Source organism: Pantherophis guttatus, chromosome 3 (genome assembly GCF_059756535.1).
Source record: "Pantherophis guttatus breed Tessera chromosome 3, ASM5975653v1, whole genome shotgun sequence".
Taxonomy (NCBI): Eukaryota; Metazoa; Chordata; class Lepidosauria; order Squamata; family Colubridae; genus Pantherophis; species Pantherophis guttatus.
Genome location: NC_142065.1, coordinates 95061433 through 95081544, shown reverse-complemented (window position 1 = coordinate 95081544; position 20112 = coordinate 95061433). Strand labels below are relative to the sequence as shown.

At 36.8% G+C, this 20112-nt stretch overlaps 1 protein-coding gene across 2 annotated transcripts in view; it reads left to right on the top strand.

Moving 5' to 3' along the window:
- LOC117677318 (complement factor H) overlaps positions 1 to 20112 on the top strand; it is a 76885-nt gene that overhangs the window by 33218 nt on the left and 23555 nt on the right. The window contains exons 8-15 of one of the 2 annotated variants that reach the window (XM_087890077.1): positions 6114 to 6299; positions 7199 to 7381; positions 8721 to 8903; positions 10930 to 11106; positions 13705 to 13878; positions 16900 to 17082; positions 17963 to 18142; positions 19359 to 19523. In XM_087890077.1, coding sequence (XP_087746203.1) covers positions 6114 to 6299; positions 7199 to 7381; positions 8721 to 8903; positions 10930 to 11106; positions 13705 to 13878; positions 16900 to 17082; positions 17963 to 18142; positions 19359 to 19523 — 1431 coding nt within the window. The remainder of the gene's footprint in view (positions 1 to 6113; positions 6300 to 7198; positions 7382 to 8720; positions 8904 to 10929; positions 11107 to 13704; positions 13879 to 16899; positions 17083 to 17962; positions 18143 to 19358; positions 19524 to 20112) is intronic. The other variant, XM_087890078.1, reaches the window with a different exon arrangement.

Below are 20112 nucleotides of genomic sequence, written 5' to 3'. Positions count from 1 at the left end.
GTGAAATTAAACAGGGATCTGGGTATTCTTTGCAATTCTGATGCCAAAACAGATTTGTATAAAATTGAACATTAAAAAAAAAATCCTTAAAGAGGCAAGGCGAAACAATGAAAGAAAAAATAAGTTAGCTAGAAGGTGGCCTAGTAATTAAGCTCCGGCAGCACCTTCCTAAAATGCTCCAAGTTTCCTGCACAACTATCACTGAACACAAAATCTATAACTCAAAAGAATTTGCAAGTCTTCTCAAAACAAAGAATTCTAAATCACAATGAGATATGACATCTAGTATTATGGTAATATCATTATCAGAATAGAGTCTTCAGAAAAAGATACTCTGAAGTTTTTTTGGTGAGGTATTTTTTGGTTCTGCTTAAATTTCTAACCTGCTTCAATATCCAGTTATTGAATCAAGGTTACCAAATTGTTTCATGGGAAAAAAAGGGAATATAAACCTCTCTAGTCCTAGCCTGTAGATGTAGTTATAGTGTACTATGAGAAGTCCCTCAAATGACTGGAAAATTTTGGCAGGGAAAAAAAAACCCTCCAGAGGAAAGATCAAACTTTGGTCAAACCAGAAATTCTGAAATTCTCTCTGTTGAAAATCTCCTCAAAGATACTAGTGAGGTTTTACATTCTCATCAGAGATTATAAGACACTTATTAAAATTATATCTTGCGAAGCTGCCCGAGGTAAAGCTGAACTTAAACCCTAATTTCCCCCTAATTTCTATAGTGATTTTGAAACAATTCAGCATTATGCAAAAAATGGACCTCTAAATTCAAATACATTCCTGGCTAGACATTCTGCCTCTTTCAATATAAATCTGAATCAAACCATCTTCTGTTTCAAGGTTCCTGGAGTTTTCTTGAGAGGCTGCTGGGAAGATGGAAGTTCTTCTCCCAAACTGCATCCAAGTGCTACTTTTTGTCTTAAAACACCTAACTCTTTCCCCTGCCCAGCAGGAAGTAAGGGTTGGGCAGGGAAATTCAATACGCAACCAAAGACATATCTACTGGATTGTGAATTGTATTTCAGAGGCTGCAATCTGCTATTCAGTCTTTAGTAACAATGGGACATAGCGCTACTTTACCTATCTAATGATATCCTTGTACCTGAAGGGCACACGTTTCAGGATCTTAAGCTTAGAACTGGAAAGAGAAGAAAGGAGTAAAGGCTTAGGGAAAAAGCTGCACAAATTTTCTTGATGTCAAAGTTTTGTTTTGTTTTTTACTGTAAAGAGTCATTCTGTAAAATATTAGCTGAGGAAAGCATTTTCTTTTAGGACCAAAGCAATATAAGTTAGTCCTCAGCTTGTTATTGAAGTACACCTTGTTAAAAGTTCCTTGGTGATGAATATTTATTTTTATTTATTTTATTTGTCAAGCATGTATAAGATAACAGATATAAATATAAACATGATTATGAATACAGGAAATGGATACAAATAAATGAGGACAGTAGGACAGGGATGATAGGCATGCTGGTGCGCTTATGCACCCCCTTACAGACCTCTTAGGAATGGGGTGAGGTCAACAGTAGACAGTCTAAGGTTAAAGTCAGTGGTGGGATTCAGCCAGTTTGCACCACTTCAGGAGAACCGGTTGTTAACTTTTTGAGCAGTTTGACAAACTGGTTGTTGGAAGAAATCATCAGGGCAGAGAACCGGTTGCTAAATTACTTGAATCCCATCACTGGATAAAGTTATGGGGGTTTAGGGATGAAACCACGGAGTCAGATAGTGAATTCCAGTATATATCTTGATGTATCAGAATATATCAGAACTCTTGATCATTTAGTATCGTGGGATTCAGCAGACCAGTCAAAAGGTTGCTGTATGAATGAACCGAATCCCTCTGGAATATGAAAACCACACTTGTGCAAGTTTCATCAAAAGCAATGTATGCATCAGCTGAACGTGTTCCTAGGAAGGGATTTGCTGCCTATATACCATTCTACTGTAATTATTCACCACTACTAATCACTAGTTAGCAGCGGCAAAACATTTCAAAAACAAAGAGGTACACTTTTAAACTAGAGTGCAGGAGAACATAAGAAAACAGCTAATCATGAGAGACAGATTGAGTGGGAAGAACCTTAGAGGTTTAATTTTAGAAATCTTAGTGATGCTAGGCCCAAGATTACTGAAGAGAAGCCATTCATACAGGAAAGCACAGAAAATCCTGCACATTGTGACGAGGCTCTTTTGGAAGTATTGCGGATCTCCCGCAAGGAAAGAAATGTTACTTTACCTGTGTCTCCAGGAAGGTTAAAAACATACTTCTTTCTTACTTCTCACTTAATACTTTTCTTTTTTTTTATTGAAAAAGTTTTCAATTACAAATTTTCCCCCTTTCCCCCCCTCCTCCCTAACCCCCCCTCACCACCCCCTCCCCCCTATGACTTCTTCAAAATAAAAACCTAATACATAACAGATTATATAATATTTTACCATCCCCTTACTCCCTCCTCCAAATACTGACCCTTACTCCTAGTGATATTATTAATATTATTACTTCCCCCTCTTACCATACACTTCAAAATAACATTCCATTATAACACTATGTAATAACTTCTGATTTAACACAGTAATATTATTATGACTCCCAATTTAGCAATAATCTGCCCTTTTTTCTCCTCCCCCATATTTATGTCTGTATATTAATATAACATTTCAAAATAACCTTCCACTTTAAAACTATATAATAAATCCTACTTTAACATTTAATCTTTTGTGTATATTAATATAACATTTCAAAGCAGCCTTCGCCATATATTCTAGTTTTACATTTGTTCTACACTATCCATTTCCTCCACTCCCAAAAATATATCTCTTAAGCATCCCTTTTCTTAATCTGTATAATCAAATCACTAACCTATCTCCACCCACTTTCCTACAAAATTACCATACACAACAATTCTTAAAATCTTTGTTCTTCTGCCCATCCTACTAAAAAATATTCCCTTATATAAACAAAATCAATAACTTTAAACTTATAATCCATACAATATCTTCCTTAATATCTTTCCACTGGATTGCTGACTCCATCATCCGAATTAGGGTAACATAACATCCCAGTTGCAACAGAATATTCAAAATCCTCAGTTATCATCTGCCCCCATCAATAATGAATATCTTCGTATATATATAAGAAAAAAGAAAACAACCACCCGAGTGACTTTATAATTGTAATCCATGTAATATCTGTAATAGTGGCTTTCTTCAGGATTATTAATTCCCATTCTCATAATGGGGTAACAGCCAGATCTTCTGCATGCCCCAGCATAACTCTCTTGCCTTATAGCTCAGCATAAGTATAATACGTTGACCAATGAAAAAAAAAAAGAAAACCCAAAAATAGATAATTCCAATCCAACAATTTAAGGCCCTTTTCACATCCCAAAATTACGGCATTGCAGAGGTCTGTCACTCTCCTCAGGATGATATTAACCAATACTTCACCTCAACCATCTTTTCATATATTCAGTCATATATATATATATATATATATATATATATATATATATATATATATATATATATATAAAATAACTGGCTTCGCTGTTGCTTAATTTAGAAATTTTTATTTTTGTGAGACCTATTTCTTTTTTTCCTTTCTTTTTGTGGGTTTGATCTCCATCCTAATTTGCTTTCTACAAGTTGTGTGTCAACTGATCGGTTTTCATTCTGCTTTATAACTTGATCTTGTTGGTTTTGCTTTTGTGACTCATATTTCTTTTCTGTAAGTTGTGTATCAATTAATTGATTTCCATGGTTGTCTGTAACTTGGTGAGTCGTCACCTTAGAATCCGATACCACTTCTCTCTTATTTATAAATAATCCAGCTGAGGTGTCTGAAGAATGCAAAGGCAATTCATCTACCAAGGCCTCTGTAACTCGATATTTTTCCTTTATTTCTAACTCCTTCTGCTTGTCTTGTGTTGTGCATAAAGATGTTAAGTTCATTTTTTAAATTTTTTGATAAAATTCTTCCGCTTTTTCAACAGTATTTAATTGATATCTTTCTCCTTGATATCTCAATATTATACCAACTGGAGCATTCCATCTGAATAAAATCTTTCTTTTTTTAAGCTCAGCCACCAGAAAACCAAATTTCTTTCTTTCCAATAACATCTTAGGCGGGAGTTCTTTATAAATCCAAATCTTTCTTCCAAACAATTGCAAAGTAGACTTAAAAGATTTCTGCACAATATTATTCCTTATTTCTTTATCTGTAAAATAAATCACCACATCTCTAGGCAATTGCCTCTGCTTTGCCATCCAGGAGTTTATTCTATAAACTCTATCGATCCTACAAAATACCTCCTCAGGATGAACGTTTAAAATTCCAGCCAGAACTTCAGAAGATATTTTTCTTAGGTCATCTCTGTTATTTTCCTGTAATCCTCTCAGTCTGATCGCATATTCAGTAAAATTATATTGCATCATTAAAACTTCCTTTTCAATATGTTGTTGTATATTTTCTACATTACAATCAGCTTCCATTTTAGGTTTTTCTTCTAAACTATTGTCTTGGATGTTTATCAAATCATTTTCAATTTTTTCTATTTTATTTTCCAAATTATCCTCAATTTCCTCCATTTTAGACTCTAATAGATTAATATTTGTATCCAACCTGATCAAAAATTCTGAGAAATCATTAGCCATTTTTATAATCTTTTCTTTAATTTCCTGCTTAAATTTCTCAAAGTTCTGATGCATAATCTCATCCCTTCTTACAATCTCCTCCAGAAGAAATTCAATTATATTAAAATCAGTTTTCTGAGACTGTAGGTTAAGAACTTGTTCATATAGTTTGTGGATGGGGGAATCCCCCGCCCCCTGCTTGTTTATCCAGCTTTGGAAGCCTAAACGCCATATTTCCACACAGGCAAACTTTTTAAAAAGCAAAGCTTCTTTCCAACGAGATCAATATCAAATCAAATCTCCAGAAAAGAGAAAACACAAAAGTGGAGCTTTTTCTTCAATTGTAGCCAAGAGCATTTATTCTGCTACTTTGTGGCTTAATAAGAAACGGAAGGACTTTCCCTTTTCAGCTTCCCTGCTCAAATTTCGGCAGTCGCCATTTTAAAAGCTCTTTTTTACTTTCCTTTGTAAAAGAAGTATAAATACTTGCAATTTAGGGTCGCAGGTCCAGATCCAGATCTCATCCTCTTTACTTAATCTGTTAGTTATCTTGAAAGGCTCGTTTTCATAGCCTTGCTCTGCAAAAAAGCAGAGGTCTCCCAACGCCCGGAGCAAACGGCGAGTGCTATAGGGAGCCGCATCCGCTCGCCCCCAAGAGTAAAAAAAAAACTCTGGGGACTACGCGGAGAGCTCTACCTACACTCATCTGCTCTATCTCACATTTCCTCCTGGAAATGGAGTTTTTCGAGCCACCTTTCCGTTATAAAGGCGGCTCTTTACAGGCGAAGGGGCTGGCGGTCCCAAGGGACCGTCTGGCGGCTATGAAAAGCAAACCGGAAGTCCTCACTTAATACTTTTCATTAAATATATACTCTAGAGCCAGTTTGTTATAATTGTGAAGGTGCCAATCTTGAAACCAGGAGACTGTGAGTTGTAGTCCTACCTTAGTTATGAAAGCCACTGGGTAATATGGTGCCAGTCACTCTCAGCCCAATTCACCTCATAGGTGATTGTGGTAGAGAAAATAGAAGCTAGAGGTATAACTATGTTTGCTGCCTTGACTCATTTATGAAAAGGCAGGATGAACATATAATAATCACAATAACAGCAAGAAGCATAATAGTTGCATAAGTCACTGTGCAATGATAAAAAGAAGACAGAAAGAAGTTCAGTCCCATTTTACAGTGTAAGATCGAAGATGTCAAATCAACATCATTCCATTCTCCCTACAGCCCTCACAGATTGTAAGCAGAAGAAATAAGGGCGTTTGATTCCCCCTTCAGTCATTGTCATTCTCTGTTCTTTCTTAGATGCAGGGCAGAAATCCAGATCAGATTCTGGTATTGCAACAACATTTAATAAGAAGTTCGTCTCTGATGCTAGCACAGACTAAAGCAAAGCAAATGAACTGATAGAATATTCTGAATTATGGGGGTGCCTTACTTTTTTTTCTATCCCTTTTCTTTAGGAAAGGGCTGTGACTATATCCGTATAGAAAATGGAAGAATGGCTGAACAGCATAGACAATTTCCAATATGGGAGGGACAATCAATTCAGTTTTATTGTTATGATGGTTATCTGTCTAAAGACAAGCAAACATGGCAAACAGCAAGGTGCATCAATTCCCGCTATGACCCAGAACCAAAGTGTTTCAGTAAGTAATTCTTTCCCTTTGCAGTAGATATTGCCAAGTACAAACAAAACAGATCAGATGCTTTCCTGACCTTGTTTTAACTTGGAAGAAGTAGCATCCTATAGAGCTGTGATGGCGAGCCTATGGCATGTGTGCCCGAGGTGACACACAGAACCATCTTTACGGGCATGCGAGGTGTCACCCAACTCACCTGCAGCTGCACATGTGCGTGCCCCCTATCTAGTGTCCAGGCCTTCGGTGCACATGCATGCAATTCAGGGGACCCACCTCATCTTCGGAACTTCCTGCGCATGTGTGTCTGTTTGCACAAGTGTGAGTACTTGTGTACAGTGTGTGTATGCGCACACACACATGCACAGATGGTGTGATTGTGCACAAAGTGCATGGGGGAAACCGCGTAAAACCTGTGCATATGTGCAGATGGTGTAGTTACATGCACAGTGCATGGGGACATGCACAAAAGCTCTGCGCATGCACAGATAGTCTGGTTGCATGCGCAGCACATGGAAGAGCCACGCATTAGGGTGGATAGCACGCACATGTGCAAAGCGTGCAAAGCACTTACCTGTTCAGCACTTGATGAGTAAAAGGTTCGCCACCACTGCTATAGCGATTTCAGCCTGTTTGGTTCTTCTGCCTGCTGGGGTGATGCTTCCACTGCTGTCTCTTCTCAAGGGATCCTAAAAGTTGTTTTGGAGCCTACGGTTTGTGTACTAAAACCTTAAATGAGAGAGGTAAAAGCTGAGTCTTTTATAAAATATAAACAGCAAAATAGGGATCTTCCTCATCAGCTTCCTCCTCTCTTCACATCTTGTCTGTGAATTAGATGTCATGCATAGCATGAATATCCTTCCAAGAACCATAAATGATGAAACCAATTTGCTCTCTTTTGCTTTTAGAAATCTGTGATCCTGCTCAACGTTTTCATTATGGTCGCATCATTTATCACTACTGGAGCTATTACATAGAAGGTGACAACGTTACATTTCATTGTGATATGGGATATTCTCCTGCAAACCAGCAATCATCAATTACTTGCACAAAAAAGGGATGGTCACCTGCTCCAAGATGTATCCCGCCAGGTAAGCTTTAGGAATCTTTAGGAATGTCTGCTAAAATTGCCTGACCTGAAATTGCTTATCATGCTCTCTCTCTCTCTCTCTCTCTCTCTCTCTCTCTCTCTCTCTCTCTCTCTCTCTCTCTCTCTCTCTGTGTGTGTGTGTGTGTGTGTGTGTGTGTGTTCATATAAGATTCATATTTCCACAGGGAATTGTGCTCTGACTGGGGTAAAGATATGTATAGGTGTTTATGTATATGCACATATTTGTGCCTATAATTTATTTATTAAACTTACTACTACTAGTAGTAACTTAGTAGTAAACTTACTACTAAACTACTACTTAGATCTATTGAATATTTGCAATAAAAAGCTACCTTTTGATTAGAAGAAAAATATTTCAGTTGAAGTTTGTTAACAATTAAAAATTGTTTTCATTATATTTATTATTTTTAAAGAGAGTGTGATGTGTTTTGATGTGCAAAGGGGATTTAAGTTTTCTCCAATGAAGATCTGAGGCCCAGCATCAATTTTATTGGGCAGTATACAAATATAAAAATAAATGAATAGGGGAATGGCAATTATTAAGGAACAGTAAAATAAAGAAAAAGGTAGTAAACATCAAAATTACATGATAATACCTTTTAATATATATTTTGCAACTAAAACAATTCACTGCATCTAACACATTTTAAAAACTTAATGTGTGTGTGTGTGTGTGTGTGTGTGTGTGTGTGTGAATGATAGTATTTGCATAAAAAGAATTGGGTCTGTGCTTTCACAATTGTATAATGCTACAGAAGTCTTAAAATATGACTATCCTCTAATTGTTGTCAGTGAAGTTGTATTGTGTCTAAAGGTTGAAATTGTGGCAACTGGAGAAAACTTTGTTAATCTAAGACATTTAGTTGCTAATCTGATATTGTCACCCATTAAACTCCAAAAGATTTGGACCAGAATACAGGACATTCAAAACACAAGTGAGAATCTTCGGCCCATGATGCACATGTAGGAATTCCAATACAGACTCAGATCAGGCCACTAAAATATGGAATACATATAGCTTATATGGCAGTATAATTTATTTTATATAATTAAAGGGCAAATTAGATGTCTTAAGTTTCTATAAGAAAGACAACCATGAATCTGCCTAATCAGATACATTTATTTCCCCCCTCAATCTGCCTATGGATTTTCCAACATATCGTATACAGCTTTTCTTTGCAGCCTCATAGCCATTTATTCATGATTTTGAAAAGAGGCAATCTTCCTCTGGCTCCACTGGTTTCCCAGGTATTTTACAAAGAGGTCACATTTTATAAACAGAAGAATTCACATTGTATACTTCCTTTTTCCATTACCAGTTGAACACACTTGTACGAAGGTTTCTCTATCCCATGGGAATTTTGGATCGCAGCAACAGAGTTTTCAGATCAATGCTAAAGCAAAATATATTTGTCATGATGGCTATACAACGTCAAAAGGAGAGACTGAGGCAGAGACACAGTGCCTTAAAGAGGGCTGGAGCCCAGAGCCAGAATGTATCAGTAAGTAAATACAATTCCATTCAATTCAATCCATAGATTGAAACTGACTGGCATAGACAAAGACATGGAATCTTATTCAGTGAAGAATAGCCTGATATCATAACAATTTATTTATTTTGTCAGGCATGTATTAGATAACAGATATAAGTATAGACATAATTATGAATACATGAGATAGATGCAAATAAAAGGGAACATTAGGACAGGGATGATAGGCATGCTGGTGCGCTTATGCACGCCCCTTACAGACCTCTTAGGAATGGGGTGAGGTCGACAGTAGACAGTCTAAGGTTAAAGTTTTGGGGGTTTGGGGAAGAAACCACAGAGTCAGGTAGTGCATTCCAGGCATTGACCATTCTGTTGCTGAAGTCGTATTTTCTGCAATCAAGTTTGGAGTGGTTTACCTTAAGTTTGTATCTATTTTTTGCTTGTGTATTGTTGTGGTTGAAGCTGAAATAGTCATTGACAGGTAGGACATTGTAGCAGATAATTTCATGTACTACGCTTAGGTCAGACCGAAGGCAGCATAGTTCTAAGTTGTCTAAGCCCAAAATTTCAAGTCTGGTGGCATAAGGTATTCTATTGCGGGTAGAGGAATGGAGGACTCTTCTCGTGAAATATCTCTGGATTCGCTCAATTGTATTAATGTCCGATATGCAGTGCGGGTTCCAGACAGATGAGCTGTATTCGAGAATTGGTCTAGCAAAGGTTTTATATGCCCTAGTTTACAATACAATATTACCGGAGAAGAAGCTACGCAAGATTAGGTTAACAAATTTTAATGCCACTGTAACAATGCTGTTACAGTGAGCTCTGGCACTTAGATCATTTGAGATGAGTACTCCAAGGTCCTTGACAGAGTGAGGGTCGTCTACAAGGTCGTAACCGCGCAACTTGCATTTTGTGTTTTGAATTTTTTGGCAGTGTGTAAGACAGAGCATTTGTTGGTTGAGATTTGGAGTTGCCAATTGTTTAACCATTCTGACAGATAGTCAAGGTCTTTTTGTAGGGTAGCAGTATTGTCGGTGGTGTTGAATAGTTTTACATCATCAGCAAAGAGAACGCTGTTGCTTATAAATATGACCATAAAGGTTGTTTATGTAAAGTATAAAGAGTTTGGCTCCTAAAACGCTTCCTTGGGGGACACCGCTGTTAACAGGTGCAGGGTTTGATAGGGTGTTCCCTATTTTGACTACTTGTTGCCTATTTGATAAAAACACAGCTATCCACTTATGTAGGGATCTGGAAATGCCATAAGATTTTAGTTTTAGAAGTAGTTTGTCGTGTACTACTGAATCAAAGATTTTAAAAAAATCAAATCAAATTTGTAAATGTATCTCTTCAAGAAGTCTAACTATAGGCTCATAGTATAAAATTATTGTTTTGTTCATGATTTGATAAAAATAACTTGCAATCTAAATATGTGTACCCTTTTATTGTAAACATACAATTTGCATTTTATTTCCTGTCCTCCCAAGAGCTTATGCCACAAATATCCTATAGATGCAAACAGAAAACATATATTATGGATTTTCCATTTACAGAGAGTTAAATATCCGTAAACTTGCAAAAGGGCAAGAAAACTTGTTGAACATCTGCCATGTTCTCTTCACAACATATAATAAGCACAAAATTTACTTCAGATTCAAAAACAAAAACTGTTGAAAGACACAAAGTGCTCACATAGCGACTTGTCTGCAGGGTAGGTAGCCACAACTACAGCACAATCCTGAAAAAAATATGTATATGTGTTCAGATGCTAGAATCGTGAAAGGGTCAGTGAAGTAGTCTGCAAGACCAGATTGTCTAATGTGACCCACTAACTTGGTTAAAAAGCAACTAACTATGTTTGCCAAAATCACTAGCGTGAAGCAGTGAGAGCTTATTTATAGCAACTCATCATTTGCTTTGTGCATGTGCCTATACCTAAGAGGTCATTCCTTGGTGAAAATTGTTGAGCTTATAACTTAGACTCATGAGAAAAGAATAGTGAGACATTAATAATATTCACTCTTTGATTCCACAGAGACATGCTTAAAGCCACCTGAAGGTGATTTTATTTTCAACACAACTAAGTCTGTTTTCTTTCCTGGAGACAAACTTCACTATGAATGTAAAGAGGGTTTTGAAATCACTAAAAATACCATCGATGACACCGTAGCATGCACTGAAAAAGGATGGGAACCTACTCCTAGCTGTGAGGGTAAGTTAATGAAACACCAGTCTGATTATCCAGTTGTCTAAATCAGTTCATCAAGAATATTTTCCTGATGTTGCATTTATATTTATATATACTTAAAAGTATTGTAATCCTAAATTATTTTTCAGAAATTGGCTTTTCAAATAGAAACTAAAAAAAGTAGAATAATTAAATTTAATTTTCTCCCCTTTGTTCTTCCAGTAATTTCTAAATATTAGCTATAACTTTCTCAATAATAATCTATTTATCATATATTCACAGATGTTAAATAAATAATATAAAATAATATAAATATTAAAATGGATAACCATATCTCATTATAATCATCCATCTATAGTTTATGCCTGGGAGATTCAGCAAGGTGTAATGGTACTGGACTAAATGCAGGGAAATCCAGTTTTAAGTCTTCCCCTCAATTCAGAAAACAGCTGGGTAACCTTGGACCAATAAGCATCAGGCTGTGAGACAAGCTGAAAAATAAAAATTCTCATCACATTGTGCATTGACAGCTTTACTGTGTGACTAGGCAAGCACAATGCACAACAAGCAACACTAGGAAAAATCCTAAGAAGGAAGATACCACCAATAACATGGCCTAATTTAATGATTTTAGGCATTGCCAAAACATGTTTGATTGAAACATAATCTGATTTAATCTCCGATAATAGGTTAATTTACCCATTTCTTTTCTATACAAATACAATTTAGTCCAATGTCCAAGATATAATTTTTATTGAATAATGCAAAGTTTAATATCTATTGAAATACTTTAAAAACAGCTTTTATTGTTTAGATAAAATGGGGATCTCAAATTCCTTATTTGACCTATTCTACTTGACATTGACATCTATTTTGATGGGTAAAAAGGTAAAGGTAAAGGTTCCCCTCGCACATATGTGCTAGTCGTTCCCAACTCTGGGGGGTGGTGCTCCTCTCCGTTTCAAAGCCAAAGAGCCAGTGCTCTCCAAAGACGTCTCTGTGGTCATGTGGCTGGCATGACTAAATGCCAAAGGCACACGGAACGCTGTTATTTTGATGGGTATATATGTACAAATCAAATTGATTGATTGAGAAATATTTTTAAAGATTAATCACAAGATTGTTAGTTTCATAAGCTGCTAAAGCTGAAAATGCTGAATTGTGGCAGTTTTGAAATGGTCCCATTTCTGGAATGTCATTACCCTGTCCCCCACTCTATAAGGAGCCCAAAGGGCAGAGCAGCTGGCTCTATTTCCCAAACACAAGGTAATCTGAAGCTCTGTACAACAACTTTCTCAACCACCTTTCCAAAACAAGGTTAAATACTGGGCTAAAATTGTCCAATATTTAGCAGTGGCTAAAGTCTCATACAGGCTTCTTTAATGAGACAGAAGGGACATGTATCTATAGAGAAGATGGCTGAACTCCCATTCCTAGGTACCCGATCCACTTTGTCAGGTCCAACAGTTCAAACTGCTTCCAAATAAGAGACTTCTTCCCAGGCATCCACTCTGGACCTGCAACAAGGCTGGCATCTAATTGTGAACTTATCTGAGCATTTTTTTTCTAACAGATTCTGAGCGAATTTCTCCATATGCTCCTACAAAACATTTTTCAAACCCCCCTTTATTCAAAAGGACTTGTGTCACCCTTAGACAGGACCATGGAGCAACTATCCTAGTGCATGCAGTAGGGGTATAGAAGCATTGAAGCTTCATCATCCTTACGGCCACACGATAAACCTTAATAGAGGCTCTAACCCATATTTGGTCACATTTGTTCTTTGCTGAGTGCCATAAATACTCTAGACATCTCTTCTGTCTGATCATCTCCCTCAGCTTTTTCATAAGCCATGAGAAATGGCAGGATTCTTGAGAGGAAAGGTTGCATTGTTGCTATCTGATACAATGCCTCAGCCCCCCCCCCTTTCCAACCAGTGACCAAGTCTTCGGATGGACCGTAAAGCAGATGAGCAGGAATAACCACCCAGCTCTCCTGAAACCTATGTATCCATCATCTAAGACAGACCAATCTAACGGACCCATAGAGGCACTAGAGAATCCCATAGTAATCAGGGTGTGATCTAAAACACTGGAAGCTCTCCCAATTCCAGATCACACAACCACTACTCCAAAGGAAACCAGATCTGGAGTGTGATCATTATCCCATGTTGGGCTCTGGATGATCCGAGATAAGCCCATGACCATCAAGATCAGCATGAATTCCTGAGCCATCTGATCCCACTCCCAGAGAAGGCAAATTGAAGTCCTCTAAAGTCTGGGGAACCACACTTTCATCATAGAAATGGAATGAAGGAGCTCAGGTAGGGAGTTTATTGTACAGTAGGAACTACAGCAACAATCCCAGTTAATCACTAGAGTGCAATTTACTGAACAGGGTCTCACATCTGGTAACTTGTAGAGTAGTGCCCTCAGAAGCCATAAGGGATTCCTGGATGACAAGCTACTGGGAAACTCTGAGGAATATATAGTCGAACTCATATTGCACTTAAGGAATATAAAATAATGTTTATTTTATATATAAACATAAGTGTCTCAAACTTTCTGGCAAGCAGTGTCATTCTGAAATAACCTTATTCTATTTTATTCAACATTTGTATAGCCATAGTATGTAATACTCCATTTTTGGAAAATGGCACAATTGAACCAAGAGAGGACATATTTCACCATAAAATGGTGGTACATTTTAAATGTGATGAAGAATTCACAAGAGTTGGCTCTGAATCTGCACAATGTTATCACTTTGGATGGTCTCCACAGCCTCCAATATGTAAAGGTAAAAATGGGCAATTTAAGAATTATTACTGTATTTGAGGTGTGAGGAGGGAAATTAGGGGATAGGTTTTTCTAAAAATATGTTCTGTTTCTTAGATTGTATAAGGAAAGCTAATCAGTGGCCAGTAAACAGATTTGTCTTAGCAGGATGTATTGAATGGGTCTCTCACATCTTCATTTATACATATACAACTGTATTGTTAAATTGTGAAAAGAAAATGTTCATGTGAATAGTAATATTAATTGTTTTTCAGGTTTTTTTATATTTTAGAGGCAAGGGGGTTATTTCTTCTTCATTATATTAATAGGACTTTTGAATGTAATTTTAACATAACCAAGCACAAAAAGAAGTCAAATAGCAGAATTACAAATCTATTGTAATATTAAACTGACCAGCTACACAAAATCAGAAATGTATATTGCAAAAGGAAAGAAATGACAATTCTCCTGTACTGACAAGTAGCAGCTGTATTTGAAGTCCATTTCTTTATTGTAATCATTAAATAATATACAATTTTTTATTGAACTTTATAAAAGATTACAATTACGACAGTAAAAATACAAACTAAAAAAGGAAAATAGAAAGTGCAGGAAAAAATGAAAAAAGAAACAGATATAGAAAAGAAAAAATATTAAGAATATCATAAAGAAAAATATATAAAGAAGTAACAGAATAACAGAGTTGGAAGGGAACTTGGAGGTCTTCTAATATAACCCCCTGCTCAAGAAGGATACAAAAAGAGATAAAATGATCAACAAATAATAAAAACATTCCATTAACACCTTATACGAAAATAAAATGGTGGTAAGAAACTCGTCATTTGAGAAATCTGGTTTTCCTGACCAAAAGGCAGAAAGGAAAGATCTTAGCTGCTTTTCTAAAGGTGTTTAAGGTGAGGATCAATTTTACATTGGGGGAAAATGTTTCAAAAAGGCTGGTGCATCCCTCAGAAAAGCACACAACCTGGGTGCCATAAGATAACATTATTCATTGAGGGAAATCAGATCAATATATACACTTGGGAGCTGTTGGCCCTGCAAGTAGCCAATCCTATCCCATGTAGGGCTTTATAGATTGTAACTAGCACTTTCAATTCCACTTTGAAGCCTATTGGGAGCCATGACAGCTCACAGAGTATATATGTCATATGGGCAAAATGAGAGACGTACATAATTACCCACATCATTGCATTCAGGACCAAGTGAATTTTCCAGAATTTTCATAGTCCCATGTACAGCACATTGCAATAATTCAATCAGAAGGTTACTAAGGCATTAATGACTGTGAGAATTACCTCTATAAAAACTAAAGAAGTTGACCTTGATAGAGAGAGAGAAGAGCTGTTACTAAGTCAGCGAGGAAATAAAAATTGCAGAAGCCCAAATGAGGGGGCAGATGTACAAAAACCAGTTTAATTTACACAACATATAAAAGAAGGAGGAGGGGAAAGACATTCAAATCTGCAAGTTAGCTATATGCAATATTAATAAAATGCATTCTAGCCTTCTATGATGTCTCTTTCTTGGTCTGAGTCAGGATCAGTGGTGGGTTGCCCCTGGTTCAGACCGATTCACAAGAATTGGTAGTAAAACCGGTGGGAGGCCCCGCCCACTGCCCTGGATGTCATCATGCGCATGTGCAAAAGTTTCTGCACATGTGCATAAGCAAAGCATGCACACAAGTGATGCGAGCGCGCACACGCGTGTGATCCTGTTGTGAATCGGTAGTAAAGGTAAGTAGAAACCACCCCTGGTCAGGATCAAGCACAATTGGTATGCAAGATGAAGCTTTGCAAAGCGCCCCAGCCACAGTTGCCACTTCAAACATGAGCTATGTGTGCAAGAAGTATGAACTGAACCCAAGCAAAGAGGTGCAATTCCACTCAGAGTCAAGGTTGATATCTTTCCAGGTCTAAGACTGATAAGGTAAATAACCCATAGCCACTTGATCTTGTTTAGGCTGGATCTAAAATCTGTTCTTCCCTATTCAGACCCTCACATCCATCTGAACACTGTGACAAAACTGTGACAGTTTCACTTGAACAACTAGGGACAGAAATGTACAACTAGGTATAATTAAAATAGGATAATACTGCATAGAAATTGGTGAATGACCTCCCCCAACAGCTTCATAAAGATCTTTAGAAAGGGATGGGGCTAAGGCTTTAGTCACCCCACTAAGCAAGAGGTTCAGACTACACTGCTCCACCTTACATTGACTGGAACCAGCCCTGGAATAAGGAGAAACATCTCAATAAGTGCCCCACTTCCCAAGTTCCTAAACTAGTCCAGAATGTTACTGTGATTGAAGGTATCAAAGGTTCCTTTTCTTTCAGCCATGGATGACTCAACAACAAAAGCTACTTACTTCTGAGTTTTCTTCAGTATTTAATCTGAAAGAGAAAATTGTCTTTGCTCTGATATTTAGCCAACTGGCCCTCTTGGGATTCCTTCTAGGCATTTAAGATAAATGTTTGACCATGTACAGCATTAATTTTCTTAAAATGGAACACTTGGTTCTAAATATAACTTTCCTCAACTTTCTAATACATTGTTCACTCCCATCTTTTATTCATTCATTTTTCCCCTGTTGGTTAGTACCAACAGACAAGAGAGTTGATCCTCTTCTAACTTTCCACATGCTTTGAAGAAGACAATTATTGAAAACTCACATGTAGACTTTGCTGAAGAGCGTTTCTAGCTGTTACTACAACTTTATATGTCTTTGTTCACATGTCTTTGCACCTTTTTGAGGGTAAGGGAGGAAATGAGTAACAGATAGCAATAGTAGACACAAAAATCTACTTAGTTATGTTTTTAAAGTTATTTCTAATGTATACTCTTGGACACCAGACCTATATTGACATTTTTAACAAACATTGTCTACTACTGTTCTTCTACTGCTTTTGGTCCTGAGGTTGTTGTAATAGTTGCAATAGATATAACAATAATAAAATTCAAGCATATCCCTGTGGGACTTGAGTAAACACTCAAAATAAAAGTGATATTCTCTTTTTTCTAGAAAATGTTAAACCTTGTCGGGCAATACCCATCATTTCAAATGCCATAGTTACTGATGAACCTAAACCAGTATTTCAGCATGGTGATCGATTGGAAGTTCAGTGTGAGATCTCATTTGCACTATATGGATCAAAAATCATAGAGTGTGTGGATGGTGATTGGGCACCCTTACCATCATGCAAAGGTAAGCAGCAGCTGCTTGAAAGATGTCTTCACAAGAAGAAATATAAGCAGACAGACTTGTAAATGTAACATGGAAGTTTCTTGCACTTATCTGGGAGGGGGAGTGGTGGTGGGAGTGTTCCATGGTGTGCAAACTGGAATCTTCCTTCAGAACAGATTCCAATACATTATTCGAAGAGAATGGAAAGGGTGAGATTACTTGCCAGTGTTTAAGTAACAAAATTATAGAGGAATTAAAGTGTTCTGATTTAGTCTAATAATCTCATGAGTCATGAATATATTCCTGTGCTTAGTTCTAATACTTGAGTCTTTGTTCCTTCCAACAGGAAGTAGAAATTGAGAGCTGTCCTTCTCTCTGTAGCATTTCCATGGCTCCATCAGAACAAATAGTAAACTCAGACATTGCTAGAGGTAGCATGATATTCGGAAAATTTAGGACAAAGTATTGGAAATAAAATGAATGTGGGCTTAATGTAGCTAGCTGGTTCACCAATTCATGTTAAAAATACCACCTCAGATTTTGAGACTTCAGTGTTGCAAATTAAATAATGACAAAAAATTGCAGCAAATGATTTAAATAATTAGCAATAAAAATATTTAAGCCATGGTAATATAGTACAAATTGAGAGTTAGCAGTAGAATGTGGATGTTCACATATATTTGCCTCCTTCATTTGACCAGAACTTTCTGTCAGAGATATTAAAGGCCTCTAACAAAACTGAAAAAAATAAAAACTGTCCATAATGTTTTATTTTTATTTATTGATTGATTGATTGATAATGGAGTTACACTGGGTACATGAAACAGAGCAGCAAATTGTTAGAAGAAGCTAAATTATTAATACCTTTATGTAATAATACCTTTTCTGCTGCTTTCAACAGAGGAAATAAAAACTTGTGGACGACCTTCAACAATTAAAAATGGATATTTTCTCAATGTTAAGTCATCCATATACAGGCATGGTGACACCGTGGAATACAGATGTACACAACAACATTCCATTATTGAGACCAACCTAGCTAAGTGTCTTCATGGGCAGTGGGAAGTACCTTCATGTCTTGGTAAGCTAATAAACCTACAGAAATGAATTTTAGGCTTGTCTTGGAATACATCAGTATTTATTATTGACATGATTGCTCAGAAGTGTGATTCAATGGGATAACAATGGGAATTGCTGCTAGGAAGTATAGGTTATATTGAATTGGTTTATGCCAGTATGGTTTACAGGCATCTTATTTTTCCTGTCTGATCCCTATTTAAAGAGGATTTTCATAGGGCCTATGAAAAAGCAATATTTTAGTGCTTTTGAAAATGATTCAATCTGAAATATAATCCTGGTGGGATTATGTCTTTACCGTTAGACAAGAAAAATCAAATGCATAGGTATAGAATAGGTGGCATGTAGCTCAACAGCAGTGGACAACCACTTAAATATGAGTCAGCAGTGTGCTGCAGCTGCCAAAAAAGCCAATGAAGTCCTAGGCTATATCACAGAGGAATATTATCAAGGTCACATGAAGTGTTAGTACTGCTTTATACTGCTTTGGTAAGACCATATTTGGAATACTGCATCCAGTTTTGTTACTTTGATAAAAAAAAAAAAAGATGTTGAGACTCTAAAAAGGATGTAGAGAAGAGTAGCAAAAATGATTAGGGGACAGGAGGCTAAAACATACAATGAATGGATGCAGGAACTGGGCATGTCTAATCTAACGAAGAGGAGGATTAGGAGTGACGTGACAGCAGTGTCCCAATATTTGAGGGGCTGTCACAGAAAAGAGGAGTCAACCTATAGTTTTTATTGAACGGTTTTTTTATTGAACGGTTTTCAAGACAGTCTACCATAGATTAAGATTCCTATGTTCCTCACAATAGGGAAGATCTATAACTGGTAGCCTTGAAATTCAGAGTGGGAACAGAAAGGAAAGGGATAAGATTATCCAGGTTTATTGATTTATTGGTTTGTTTGTTTATCAATCCAACCTGTATGCCGCCCATCTCATTAAAGGCAACCTCTGCCTTATCTCTCTGAAATTTAATTTGAGGAGCACATCAAATCTAAAATCCTATATAGGAGAGTAGAAAGAGATGTCTATAATCTGTTAATCAGAATAGATAACAGATGAATAAACCATATATTGATCAGTATATTTTTGATAGATGTATTTGGAATATAAAGTCAGATAATCTAGAAGAAGAAGAATGGAGTATATACATAGAAGGAAGAATAATGGATTTATTATATAAATACTTATGTAACAATATTTGAATTGTTAGTTAATCCACGAAGTTGTACACGTCCACAGTATGCAGTCTTTCAACCAACTGTTCAGACTTCAAAGCAGTTTAAGATCAACCAGTTTGCACAGTACCGCTGTGGTTCCATTCTGCGTCAAACAAAATGTGTAAATGGATTATGGCTTCCTGAGCCACGGTGTAAAGGTATCGTTTGCATGCTATGTACAAGTTTATAGTTTCTTCAATAGGATGACGTTAATCATATCTAAAAAATAAAAGTGGGGCACATCTGAGAACTGTCTTCCTATGTAACATCTTTTGATGGCACACAGTTTCTTCTGCAACGCCCCTTTAAGGTCCCATGAGCTGTGCATGCTTTGTCTAATCTGATGTGCAATGAGAAAAGATAATTTTGCCATGTAGAAAAAATCCTTCTCAACAATCCAAGGATAAAAGGAAATACAGCATTAGTCTTAAAATCAGTTGGTTTCTTCCTTAGCAGCTATTTTGTTTCCTTCACAGCAGCCACTCCACCTCAGTTGTGGAACACAGATTACTAGCCTACATTGGACAGCATACTTTTTGCCGACTTTTCCCCATTAGGCAAATTCAGTGATAAAATGTCATTTGTCACATTACAAAGGTTCTTCGCTTTGAGTCTTTTGTGTCTTCAGCAACCTAAGTGAATTTACATAGAACAAAAGCATGCAAATCTAGTACGGAATTCATCTTTGACTTTTGCTACTTGCATGGAGACATCCATACAGATTTCTTGACCTAGCAAAAAAAACCT